General features: G+C 36.6%; 1 protein-coding gene across 1 annotated transcript; it reads right to left on the bottom strand.

The window, feature by feature from the left end:
• Window positions 1-223: 223 nt before the first annotated feature.
• On the bottom strand, window positions 224-12909 carry LOC145990018 (uncharacterized). Its single transcript, XM_083125619.1, has 2 exons — window positions 12810-12909; window positions 224-4038 (listed from the first exon to the last, which is right to left on the bottom strand). The coding sequence occupies exons 1-2, from the start codon at window positions 12890-12892 to the stop codon at window positions 3480-3482; spliced, it is 642 nt and encodes a 213-aa protein (XP_082981745.1). The 5' UTR covers window positions 12893-12909; the 3' UTR covers window positions 224-3479.
• Window positions 12910-14473: the final 1564 nt, after the last annotated feature.

The raw sequence follows: 14473 nt of genomic DNA, 5'->3' as shown, positions 1-14473 counted from the left end.
ACAAGAGATCTTCCCAAAGAAAAGGCAGTCAACCACTGATGAAATTCTGTTTCCGCAAACTTGGTACTGTACTGTATAGTGTATTTAGGCCTATGCCCTTTCAATACACCATAATAAACGTGTTTTGTTGCTATAAACGGAGTTTCAATGCACTTTCTACTGTTCTTTTAGGTTATTTCAGTTAATCCGGACTTTCGTTAAACTGGTCAAATTACCCCCCCCCCCCCATTAGTCCGCATTAAAGAGGTTTTACCGTACTTCTATTTCACAGCATTGTGACCATTCTGTACAAATGTTATTTAAGCATTATAATTATTCATTACGAAGCAAATTTCAGTATATACACTAGATTAGTGTTTCTTGGTTCAGTGAATAGCACATGTTGCAAGTTTATTTACTGATAGGAATACACTGATTTAATTAATTACTGATTATGTTTGCATGGAAGTGGAAGAAGACAGAACAATCAAGAACACAAATAAACTATTGTGTTTCAGTTTAAATAATATCGTGATGTGAAAATTTTTCCATTCAAATTATGAACTTGCAACCTAAAAAAGGCATAATTTTTTGACAGCTGATGGAAGCATTTTCTTATGTCAAAAAGATGGAATCAATGCACACACACATTATATAGATCTACATCAAATTTATATTGGCACATTTGGATAGTCGCAATTTCTGCTCTTGCAACTGTACAATTATTTCTGTTTTGCCTGCACTTACCAAACTTACATGATGTACAGAGAAATAGTTATAATTATGCATAAAAAGTTATTTTCTTCATAATTAAAAACGTACAAATACTACTTATACCAGGTAGAGCCAATAATTAATGAACAGAAAATCTATGGTGGAAATATCTTCATGTGAAAACCGCTACATGAGAGAAGTATTCTATGACTCAAAAACAATGTCACATACATTGTAAAATGAAATTAACAATAACATGTTTGTAACTGGAAAACAAGATCAATAGTAAACTGATAAATTTATTCTATTCTATGAAACTACAAATACAGCATGTCCGAAAAGTAACTGTGCAGTGTGGTGAGAAAATAAAAATAAAAGAAGAACGTGTGAAAAAGTGATAAATTGGGAAAGACACCGGGAGAGTGAGAAAGACCAGTACGATGATGCGAGTCCCAGATGGCGTTACTGAGGATGGATATTGCCGCCTGCATTTGCCACGTGTACCCAGTTTACATCACTCCATTTGTTGGAAGAATTTTTTGGTGGTCGCATAATCTCCCATGAACTCTGACCTGCTAGGTCTCCAGACCTCACTCCGCCATTTTTTTTTTTCTCTGGGACTCACTTACAGGATGGGTGTACAAAAACAATCCTCACACACACTGGCGGAGCTGCAGAGAGCCATTACCCAGCACATTGGACAGATAACTCCAGCAACCCTCCATAAAGTGTTTAACAATATACAACATCGTGTGCAGATATGTCTTCAGGTCGGAGGAGGCCATCTCCAGCATCTCCTGCAGAGAAAACTGCACTGCCGTAAGTACAACTTTAAACTTCACTTCAACATTTCAACTGCACAGTTACTTTTCGGACACCCTGTAATTGTCTGCTGACGGGAGCATGTCTTCTCCCAAAATGTTATATCAAAAAATGTGTTTAACTTGTAACAACCATAAAATACAAGAAGAATTGTACAATGCAATAATATTAATAATTAAACCTTTTGCCCAATCCTGAAAAATGCATTTTATGTACTACAATTCAGAGAAAAATGAACGATGGCTAGAATTTTACTGCAAGGGTTGATATGCATAAGACATAATGTCTAAGATATTACACATTTAGAGAAGTCACAGTTCATGGCATTATTGACTCTACTACATGTATTTCTCTCTCTCTCTTGATGTAATGACAAAATTCTATGCATTATGATGAAAATACAAACAAAAGAACCCTTCTGCACACTCACAACTTCACAAATAAAAGCAATATATTAAGGTGATCATATGCATTTAGACAAACACGGCACAAGGTATTATGTACCAATTAGATTTTTTGAATTACATCATGGAAAAGTTTCTGGCTCTTCCAAAGTAGCAGTGAGTATATGTGTATAATATGTGTGTGTGTGTGTGTACACAAATTAAATAATAAAAAAATTCCTTTCGAACATACCACTAGATTCCTGAACAAAGTAGCAAATAAAAATAATCAAGTTTGTACTTGTACTCAATCCATTTGTGAAACTTGTTCAAAGAATCATATTGTTTTGAGAAAGGAATAATAAAACTACCAATATTCACTATTGGCACACTTTTGTAGGTCTATTTTCACCAACAAATTCAATTTATGCATACCACAATTTAAGATATGCATTTCCTTAATAATTATAACATACATATATTAATAGATTCATATTTGAGAACCCCCTTCAACAACTTTTCTCTCTCAAATACAAATTCTAGTGAATACAAAGAGAATCCAAAAATGTAAATACATATAGCAGTGCAAGATTTGGCTGGACATTGATTTTTTTAAAAAAAATAAAGTCTCAACACATGCTTATAATTAATGACAAAACACTTATGCCATCACCACGTGTTTTCCATTTTTTCCTAGTAGATTACACCATAAATTTAAAAGCAAACGAAATACAAGTTTTTCTGCTAGAGCCATGTGAAGAAGAGAGAGAGAGAGAGGGAGATTGTGTGAAAAATTTCAATTTCCTTTTTAAAATACTTCCAACAAGTAAAACTAAATATATTCACAATATCTTAGCATTTTGTCATTTTCTTCCACTACATACGTGCATTATATCAATTTCGTCTGTCCATCATCAACTGCTCTCATCCAACTGCTGGCAATCATAAATTTCGTTTGTTATGTAATATAACAGAGGAACAGACATGGGGTATAATTAACTCGATTATAGGCCTATTTTTCAAATAAATGCCAAAGCATCATATAGGCTGGTTTCACTTATGAAAATATTCTACTATAACTACACTAAAATATATAATGTACTTAACATCATTTAAAACAGCTATGTTGTATATACAATACTCAATAAATTAATTTGTCTTCATAGAATTTGAAATATATGTCTAATAGTATTGGTTAGGCCTCGAATCTAGGCTGATCGTTGCAATGTATGAAAGTCAAAGTAGTACAGATATAATACTTAGAAAAATGATTTCAAGTATGGAACAAATGTTATTGCTAATACAAAAAGAGTCATGTATGTATATACCATAAGAGAGTACAGGCATCCTTAGCTTAATTTCTACTAGCCAGATTTTTATATGAAATCATCCACTCCTACTGGTTTGTTTGCATGCACATACTACACAAGGGGCTATTCATTGCATAGAACTTGAAGGAGAAACATGCTGATAGGAACAAAAGAATATAGTTCCATTTTGGCAGTAACCCTCTGGACAGAAGCAAAATCTCTCATTGCTATAACTAAACCCATAGGCCTAGTTTCAATTGAAGATATTATTCTATCTGTTAGTTTTCGATGTGATTATCCAAGGTACTTCTTTCACCTGTTGATCCTTGTAGAGCTTCATTACCTTCTTACCAGGCACCAACCCCTGTGCTAACCCTGGCCGCTTTCTCTTCGGAAGCTGCAGTTTCGCATCCATTTTTATTTTCTCGACGGAATCATCATCGGGGCTCGGAGTCACGGGAACCACTTGCTCCTGTTGATTCGCAAGTGCCTCATCTTCGTCTGTTCGATGAACGTCCGAATCGTGGGCATACTTACATCTGTGCCCAAATCTGCACCTACCTTTGCGATAGTTCCAACATATCTGTTTGCCGTTGATCATCGTGGTTTCGTCTTTGGATGGTGTCATCTTAACATGCTTCTCAAGTATGGCTTTCTTGGCATTTTCTGCTTCCACAAATGGGTTGGAAAAGACTGAATTCTTCACAGTCAAAGCACCTGAAGTTGTGATACCTGGAGAAGGTAACTTTGAAGATGGCTCCTCTGAATTTTCTCGGAAAGGGTTTACGAGTGGTGAAAATTTGCTTTTTTCGTTTAAAATATCCCCAGGCCTAAAAAAAAAAAGAGAACAAAATTATTTTGGCGTTAATGAGCCCTATAAAATTACTAATACATTTCAATATGCTCAATTATACTAGTTATGCATCAGAAGCATGTTACAAGTCAATCATAACTGACCTGGAACTTATGTTAACCTTCGGGAGGAGGTGCGTGGGTCATTTGTATCCAATGCTCAAAAAAAGTGAATCAATCATTGCAAGTGCACATGCTGTCTTCTTCAGCATCGTCCTTATAACCTTATTGTGATGCATGTTCTAAACATGCCTTGACTACACCTCTGATGAAGAAAAGAAAGGAAAACCAACATTCTGAAGGAGCTTCGCAGAACAATCGTTTAGTTGATGGGCAAAGTTCATTTTATGTCTTGCACCTTTTTTCACAATCTCAAATGCAAATTTAAGGCCAAAACTGATATTCAAATTTGAAGAAAAATCAAAGTTTATGGTTTTCTTTAGCAGGGAAGTAATGTCACATCAGAGCTATATATATTTTTTTAAAGGAAACACATACATTCTAAGTTTTGGCAGAAAATATTTGAGCTCTGCCACTGGTTTCCTCTTTTAGTTATAGCTCTTTGAAAATGTTAGTTTTTCATTTACTTTTTTTTTTTCAAAATTTGAGCCCCTGCATCTCTGGTGGAGGCCCTAAAACAAATTTGATACTTACAGCACAAAAAGTACTCTATGAGAGGTACCTGTAAAAAAAAATCTAGATCGATATTCTACGTGTAACAGGGGAAATGTTGGCAAAAAGGTAAATTTATGTCATTGGTTACAATATTTACTTTTAATGAACTATCATGCAATTAAAATTATTGCATTTATTAATTACATCATGCAAATGACATCGTATGTCTGTTAGTAGCTATTATGAATGAAAAGATGTGTAAGGCAGAGGTTTGTCCGAACACGTTAACACATGCAATCGGAATGCCATTAGTGGGAAGCTTCAAGCTATCAAGTGCTACATTCCCTCCCTCTTGTGCTAGCATCCTTTTTCTTATAAATCTTTCTTTCTTTTAAACAAAAAATGTCATATATCCAATAAAAATGAAATTTTGTTTGTTTTCACACTGATTTTTTTGTAAAAATATTGCATTAAGTATTAAAATAGGCAATTTGTACAAGAGAATCCCTTTCTCGCTATCACAACTAGTGTACACTTTTTAGCGCATATTCAGTGTCAAGTGATTATTATAATATTATATCGTTTTTTTCTTTGGTTTTGCTTTTATTCGAGCAATTTATATTCTGCCGTCGAACAACGTCAATCACACAAAAGGAGACCAGCAGTGAATTTTTATATTTAAGAATCTAAGGATTTATACACCACAAAATACAGGATTAATATTTATTAAAGGCCCAGGTACCTGACCTCTGTGGTTTTAAAACGATTCCGGAATACACAGATTAGTCAGCTTCCGGTGTGAATTTGTTGAGATATTAGACCAAACTTATTTCTTAGAGGTTATTACACAGAGTACTTACGTCTTCGATGTAACTACTTAGGTATTTACTTCACTTGGCGATAAACACGCTGAAAAACACCAAGGATGAACACTTAGGGGGAGAGCACAAAACTTGCTGGTAACGAGTTGGACGTCTTCAATCTTCTAATCCTCCTGTCGTTGGTTCATAATAAAAATATAAATATGCTGACCAAGGCAGTAAATTTATTTTATTAAAAACAAACTAAACGTAACATTTCAACCTTCTAGCAAGGTCTTCATCAGACTCTGTATCAAGTACAAAAGTAACAAGATACACAAAAAGAGCATTATATATACACAAACTTTACTCCCTCCAGACTATTAGAAAGTTGTTAGGAACTTTCTAGCAGGTGGCTTTCACTTTCCAACTGTACTTTCACCTAAAAGGCTAAGAATAATTACTTTCATATAGAATGTGAAGAGATATTCATATAGAATATCTCACGCTCTTTTTCCTTCATTTTTCTCCCTTCTCCTCTCCTCTTTCTCTCTTGTCCTTTCCACTCTTTCTAACACTTTCTTCCATTCTTTGTTTAACTTCAGTCCCCCATTCCAGTTCATTGTGTCTTCTTCACCTTTCTTCTCTATTTCCTTGGCTTCCTTCCATTTTCTCACTAGCATTCTCTTCTCCCTTCCTATCTGCTTAGCCTCATCCCACTCTATGTCATGTCCTGTTTCTCTTGTGTGTTTAAATATCGCATTTCTCTCTCTCTTAAGTCGTACATCATCCCCATGTTGTTTCAACCTATCTTTCAGTCTCTTTTTTGTTTCTCCTATGTACACACTCTGACATTCTTTACATTTTACTTCGTAGATAATCCCTTCCTCTTCCTCTTCTCTGTTTTCCTTTTTCTTGTTAGCATTCCTCGCTATTCCTAAGATGCTTCTTCCTCCCTTCCTGTAAGTTTTAATGCCCGCTTTTCTAAGCACTTTTCATATCTTATCCGTGGTCTTCCCCATACTCCTTATTCCAAACCTTCTCTATTTTTTCTTTCTCTTCCAATTCTCCCCTTCCTCTTTTCTTCCTTCTTCTGTTTATGTCTAGTCTATCCTGCTTCTCATAGCCATTATTTTCCAGCTGTTTCCATAGGCTATTTACTTTGCCTTCTTTTTCACATTCCTTCGTGCATATTTTCGTTATTCTGTCCTCCATATTCTTTATGAAATTTCTTTTTGTCACCTCACTTACATAGGTTGAAACAACATAGGGATGATGTACGACTTAAGAGAGAGAGAAATGCGATATTTAAACACACGAGAGAAACAGGACATGACATAGAGTGGGATGAGGCTATGCAGATAGGAAGGGAGAAGAGAATGCTAGTGAGAAAATGGAAGGAAGCCAAGGAAATAGAGAAGAAAAGTGAAGAAGACACAATGAACTGGAATGGGGGACTGAAGTTAAACAAAGAATGGAAGAAAGTGTTAGAAAGAGTGGAAAGGACAAGAGAGAAAGAGGAGAGGAGAAGGGAGAAAAATGAAGGAAAAAGAGCGTGAGATATTCTATATGAATATCTCTTCACATTATATATGAAAGTAATTATGCTTAGCCTTTTAGGTGAAAGTACAGTTGGAAAGTGAAAGCCACCTGCTAGAAAGTTCCTAACAACTTTCTAATAGTCTGGAGGGAGTAAAGTTTGTGTATATATAATGCCCTTTTTGTGTATCTTGTTACTTTTGTACTTGATACAGAGTCTGATGACGACCTTGCTAGAAGGTTGAAACGTTACGTTTAGTTTATGTTTTTAATAAAATAAAATTACTGCCTTGGTCAGCATATTTGTATTTTTTCATAATCATGGAAACAAGGCTTAATGGTGTTATAATAAAAATGTAGCCTCTCTTCTTTAGTAACCTTTTCTCAGGTTCTGGTAGAGATACTGCACAGGCCGATAGTTCACTCACAGTTTATTCTTTAGACACTATCTCTCTTTCTGGCCGAGATCATGCCCGTTAGTTCACTTACAGTTCGTTCTTTAGACACTATCTCTCTTTCCGGCAGAGATCATGGCCGTTAGTTCAATTACAGTTTTTCACAGCCTGCGAAACCAATAACCAAAGCGATACGGATCCTAACCGTATCAATGCTTGACTCGGATTGTCTTCTCTGCAATGCACATCAACCGATCCCCAGAAAAGACGTTAACGTCTCTTGCCGCCCTTTTTACCCCTGCAAGGGCGGGTCAACTTTTATAAGGGGTGTGTCAAAATCGGTTACAATATGTGAGTTAGAAATGTATGGGGGTAAAAGCCTACGGGAGGTTCCCGCAGACTATAAGAACAGGAACTTACACACACAGATGAAATTCTGGAAATCCCGAGAGCTGAGCCCACACAAACACTTGGGGGTTGGGGAGCAGTCGTCGCAAGAAAGTCTTCGTGTCAAGAACCATGACACTCGTCTGCAGTTTCAAGAGTGCTGTGAAGACACATTCTACAGCCGAATTGACAGTACTTTGTGTTTATTGTGTGGTCCATTGTACATCCATATTATATTCATTAAATATGTATATAATGTCTTTGTGCATCTGTTTCTTATCCACGCATCGTACAAGAACCGAAAGAATTTCGGATCATTTGGGTCAGGGTGGAGTGCAGCCAGGTAGCCAAGATTGTGAGGGGCTTTCTGGATACTGACATTCAACAACTAGAAATACCACACAGACATAGGTGTTGCTTGCTTTCCCAGCTATGTAAGATCTACATTTTGAATGATGATGTAAGTCTAGTGGCATGCTAAAGAATTCCATTTGGGATTCAGGTAATGACAGTAAATGGGGTTATTAATTCTCTTGACATTGACCGTAGTTTGTATTTTCTTAGGATAGATGTTTATTTACTCAATCACAAAGATATCTTGTAAAAAGTCAGATATCAGATTTCACGTTCTCCTGGAACCCTCACATTTTTTTCTAGTCTCACCAAAAACATTAATTCGGAAATTCACTGCACTTGGAACAATTCAGATCAATCAAGGGATCAAGACTGGCTACTGGAGTAGTTGCAGCTTTCTGTTAATGGTCTCCGCTTACATGTCTTAACCTGTTCAGACAAACCCCTGCCTTACATACCTTTCATTCACAATAGCTACTAAAGGACTTACTATGCCATCTGCATGATGTAATTAATAAATAAAATAATTTAATTGCATGATAGTTCATTATGAGTAAATATATATTTGTAACCAATAACATAAATTTACTTTCTTTGCCCAAATTCCCTGTTATCCATGGAATATCAATCTTGAATAGGTATCTCTCAGAGTACTCTTTGTGCTGTAAACATCAAAATTATATTACAGTAAACTCAAGCCAGAAAGCGGTGGCAATTGGCGAAGAACGGTTGTTTTGACAAAATCCTCTTTCCCTGTTGGCTGTTTGGGGGATGAGTTTCAAAGGTTACTGGCCAAAGAGGGGAGGCAGCGGTAGGTCTAATTGGTTGTTTGACCACAAGTTCCTTAGTAAGTAGACAAGACAACGAAGGGTCACTGCCATAAAGGCGGTCTCCGTGCCGGATGTAAGCACGTCCTCATTGTAGGTCCTCCACCAGAGATACAGGGGCTCAAATTTTGAAAAAATAATGAAAAACAAGCATTTTGAAAGAGCAATAACTAAAAGAGGAAACCAGTAGCACAGCTCAAATATTTTCTGCTAAAACTTTGGATGTGTATATATGTCTGCTCTAAAAAAATTATAGCTCTGATGCAACATTACTTACCTACTAAAGTAAATCCTAAACTCTGATTTTTCTTCAAAGTTGATGTTTTGGCCTTAAACTTCAGACATTTGTATTTGAGGTTATGAAAAAAGGTACAGGACATGAAATAAAGCTTGAAATGTACTGACAACAGTGTTTTTTACCACATCTTTCTATCATTTTTCTTAGATGAGTTATCATAATTATCACAGTTTTCATGTATTCAACATTTCTAACAATATTATGTGTACTCGTATTATTGTTAATTCGTGAATCTTTTAGGGCCATTTGTTAAAAATATAATTGTGTGCCAGTGGAAAAAATGGTTCTTACATTTAATACTGAAACCTGTGATATTTTTATCTAACTAGCTAACTCTCTAGCCTTCTTAAAACCGAAGGTTCATGGATGCAGCAACACAGGCCTTCCACCTGTCCCTATCTTGAGCAAGATCTATATACTCTTTTCCATCTCTACCGATTTCCTTTAGGTCCATCTCAGCGTTGTCCCTCCATCTTCGTCTTGGCTTTCCTACATGATATTTTTATCATGAACAATATTACCTTCCTAGTCTTTTAATATTATGTTGAACATGTATTCAAATATTTACAGATTTCTCATGTTTTATTTTGTTTTAATTCAAGTCCTGTGTGGCTTGTGAATATTGTACTCATATGTTACTACAATGTGTTAATTAGTATCAAGTCCTGCGAGGCTTCTTTATTTTATTGTAAATGTGAAAATAATTGAATATTGCATTGGTTAGCATACATTTATATTCAGAGTTAAGTTTTTATGTGCATAACAATATGTCAAGTGGACGTAGTTTCCCGGTTGGCCATCTGAGGTCGCGCTACTTTAACTATGCTCGTGCACCTTCCTGCATGCACTCCATCACGTAGTGCCATGCGACACCACCGATTTCGCCTACATAAGCGAGGACAGGAGCATTCTGGCTCAGTTCTCGTCCAGCCAGCAACGTTGGTATAGTGAACAGTGTATCTAAAAGACTGTGTTCAAAAGGGAATAAAATTTTATACCCAGCAAGCCTTCAGATTTTTGTGGAGTTCCAGTGCTACTGTCTGGAAGTCAGCATAAGGGTAAACTTTTGCGGTACCAGTCTGTTATAGGGAAAACACATTTCACTCGTCCATTTCGCCTTTTTTACATTCATACTTACCTATTATGCATTGCGAAACATTATTTAAGGTGGGATTTTGCTTTTTTCACTGAAATAATTGTAATCTTTAACACTACGAGTATTTATTGTTCGTTGCTTTTTCGCTTCTGTTACACACAATATGGCAGGAAAATCTTGACTATCGTTGTCTATCAGCTGTGGGTATGCAGTGTTTCAAACCATCAAAACCGAAAAATTCTTACTTTCGTGTTACACATTTTTTTCCCCGGGTTCCAGAACCTCACGAACCATGCACGGATAGCCCCACAAACCATTATTAGCCCCAAGCACCATGCACGGATAGCCCCAAGAACCATTCACGGCAAGGTTAGGTTAGGGAAACATAGTTAAGATTGTCATGTTCTGGGAAAACAATGGCGTCGTTGGAAATACTGACCGGGGGTTACATCATCGAACGCACGGAACATTTGGTTCACGTAGGCGAAGGTAATGCAGGCAAGAACTTTTGTGCATTGCAGACATTAATGTTGAAAAATACATGTTTTACCGGCCGAATAAATTGAACGAGGGGAGAAAACACTTCTATGACCTTTCAAAAGTTTACAGAAACTCAGTTCCGTAAGTACTTTCTCCTGTAAAATTGAAGAAATGTGTTTTCCCTATAACAGACTGTTACCACTTTTGCATTAAGACTAAGTACGGTTGTTGCCGCAGGATTGTGGTAGGCTACTCTACTTTACGTCCTTATCTGCATGGTGATTGCTACATTCCGTTCGCAGTGCACGTTCGTGGTGAGGCAGCCAGCATCTCTTCGGGTAAGTACCTTTTTCGGTAACATTATAGTATAAGGGAAACGGATTTCTTCAAATTTACAGGAGAAAGTACTTACGGAAATCATTTTCTGTACCGTTGTGGAAGTTCGTGAATTTAGTTTTGATCCATTTTAATGTGAAAACATGTTGTTTTCTGCGAAAATCTCTGTCCGACACACTGTTTCTGCTGCCGCTATTTGCTTTCTCCACAAGAGTACAATGTTCTGTGTGTTAAGATGACGCAACCCCATAGTCAGTGTTTCAGCCTCGCAGTGTTTTCACTAGAACATGACGTGTCGAGTATTTTTTTTTTTAACTATGCTTGCCTAACCTAACCTTACGGAAAATGGTTTTTGGGGCTAACGTCACTGGTTTGTGAGGCTAACGTCAATGGTTTGTGACGTATTAGCATAATTTCAAATCCAGGCATGAAAGTAGGTATTTTCCGGTGAACGAGGTTGCAACACTGCATAAATCGACAAAACACTCGCACAATGTGCCCTGAACCAGTACGCTATCACCCGCCATAATGTGTTACAGAATCGAAATAACAAGTAACAGTAAGTACTCGTAAATGTAAGAAATAGACATTATCTTAGTTAGAAATGAATTATTTCACCTTAGGAAATGTTCCGCATTCCAAAATAGTACGTTAGCAATGTAAAAAATATGATTTATAGGTGTTTCCCTTATATTATAATAGTACCCCTTTTTCTTTTTACACTTTCTGTTCACGATAGCCCCACTAACCATTCACGGGGACGAGGTATGCCTACGAGGTTAGGTTAGGTTCCATTACCACTCATTTCACCCCATAATATGTGCTTCATCATCGAAAAAATTCCTCAGTACGTTCAATTATGCATATCTGGACAACATCGGTTTTTCTCGATTTACTCCTCCAGGATATTTTTCCTCGCTTTGGGATTTACGTTGTTGAATTCCTTCTAAAATAAGCTTTCCAACGATATATGACACGTATTCCTTAGGAAAAGGACGTAAACTAGTCTTACCTTGTGGTAAGACCCGTGAACGTTGCAAGCATCAAATCCAAAACACTGAGGGCCAATCTATCATGTCTAGCATGTGCCACTATTCCCGGATTAAAGAAGGTGGCGGGTTTACAAGTTCCTCTCAACTAATGGTAAAAACCTACTCATTTGGCATACATGCATTTAAATATCTTTCTGCCCTCTCCAACCTAAATGTCAAGTTTCAACGATTAGCTCGATTATGGACATTTCTAATTTATATGTTTTAAGATACATGTTAGAAGTGGTGAATATATTATATTCATAATCATCTTCACACTATTTTCACCTTGGTTCACACTATCCAATACAAATATATTTTCTGTTCTTTTAATTTACACTCGTGTTAAATTAAACGTTCCATTTCATCTACATGTACAGTAATGTAGGATCGTCTTAAGAGTTCATCACATTGGTTAAAATTTAGAAGATGATAAAATGTGCTTAATATGATATAATTTGTTGCTAAAGCATAGATTTACAAAACGTGAAATCTAATTTTATGTCTAACAACTACATATCACTGGACAGTGTATAAAATATAATGTCCAAAATATACATGCCAAAAACATGTTACAATTTACAAACGTACGAGTTACTGATATTTTCTGTGTCAGATTCTCCTTCGCTGTTAGAACTCGATGTTGAACCATAATCTGCTACTAAGGACGCCATGTTTGTGTTTGGAGGAGTTTTGTAGTAAACAAATGAAAGACGTGAGCAAACTTTGGGGGAGGGGGTACAACACCAGTCCTCGTTTAGTTAATGAGCAGTTCTACCTAATCAGAAAGCAATGAGGCTATTCATTGCCAAACTTTTCCGCTAGGGGCGCCACCCCTGTTGTCCCCCTAAAGAATTTCGTTCGTCATCTGGTTACATACAGGTTAAGATCGTGAGTTACATCTGGGTTGATTCTTGGACCATCATCATCTGCAGAAGGCTGAACTACGAATCATTACCCCACATGGAGAAAGACACGGAACTTTTGGATTAGGATTTTATGTTAAATTCAGGATGATTCCAGCGCCATCATCGGGAACAGTGACGTACGCAAGGGGGGTTATGGGGTTTAACCCCCCCCTTGACCTTGTGAAATATTATGAAAATTGCTGTGGAAAACATTCAAAATGACCAATTTATCACAGTCAAAGATCTGCGACAATACTATTACTATTACTACTGCTACAACTACTACTACTAGTACTACTAGTACTACTACTACCAGTGGTCAGAAGTAGCGAGCTACTTGTAGCGTCGCTACTGTAGCTAGCTACAAAATTTGTAGCTGTAGCTGTAGCGACGCTACATTTTGAAAATTGTAGTTGTAGCGGTAGCGAAGCTACAAAATTCCTGTAGTTGTAGCGAAAATTTCGCTACAGCTACATTTTTCCTCAGCATGTTGAGGTGAATTTTCAATGTGGCAACAGCGTCAGAAAAAAATCGGTAATAACCCTTAATTTTGCAGGAGGTTCATAAAGACAGTCTATTACATGGAGGTACAGATTATATAGATTGTAGGTTATAGATATCTGCGTAATTTATTTAATTAGTAGTTGAATAATTCAGATATCCAGATAACTAACTGACATATATGAATATATTCCTGCTAACAGCTACGTCTTTTAGCTGCATCGCTATTTTGGGGAGAAACATGCCACATTTGTTGCACCACTGGAAAAAAGTGCCTCGTTTGTGTCACCTCCGGAACAAATCCTGTGGCTATTCATGGTGTAAGAGACACCAAAATGTCATTAATTGCTGTGTAAGACACAACTTGCAGTGCAAAAACGAGTGATGGATTTTCCACTGCACTGACAAGGGAATAGTGCCAGCAATAAATGGCTCAGTACGGTAACAGGATTGATCATCGTCAGTATATAGGATCTCACCAGCAGAAAATTATTGTTACAGGAATGATAGAGTTTCTGGAATTACAATTATTTTCGCGATAGTATTTGTTCACAAATTTTAAAATTACAATACGTTTAGAACAGTCAGGTTTACACGACAGTTTCTTCAATAATTTTATCATATTGCAAAATGTATGTACGAGTTATTGACTTTCATACAGAAACGACAATTTTCTTTAGTTAATACGTATACATATTTTTCAAATTTATATATTTCTCCTAGTTTTGCGTCACTTTTCTGTAACTTTTGCTAATCATGACATCATCATCATCCCTTGCCGTTTCCTGCCTTTGGCTGGGTCAGCATACAAGTCAAGCCTCTCCATTTTTTCCTGGTCTTCCACCA

Source organism: Lepisma saccharinum, chromosome 7 (genome assembly GCF_977018435.1).
Source record: "Lepisma saccharinum chromosome 7, izLepSacc3.1, whole genome shotgun sequence".
In the NCBI taxonomy this organism is placed as follows: Eukaryota; Metazoa; Arthropoda; class Insecta; order Zygentoma; family Lepismatidae; genus Lepisma; species Lepisma saccharinum.
Note: the sequence above shows the minus strand (reverse complement) of the source record. Positions and strands in the feature narration are given on the sequence as shown.

Bases quoted from the DNA above. Each gene is read 5' to 3' on its own strand.
- LOC145990018 (XM_083125619.1), bottom strand. From the start codon at position 12,892: ATGGCGTCCTTAGTAGCAGATTATGGTTCAACATCGAGTTCTAACAGC. The intron at 4,039-12,809 runs GTACGTTTGTAA...TTTTTTTTTTAG, and splicing joins ACAGAAAATATCAGTAACTC to GCCTGGGGATATTTTAAACG.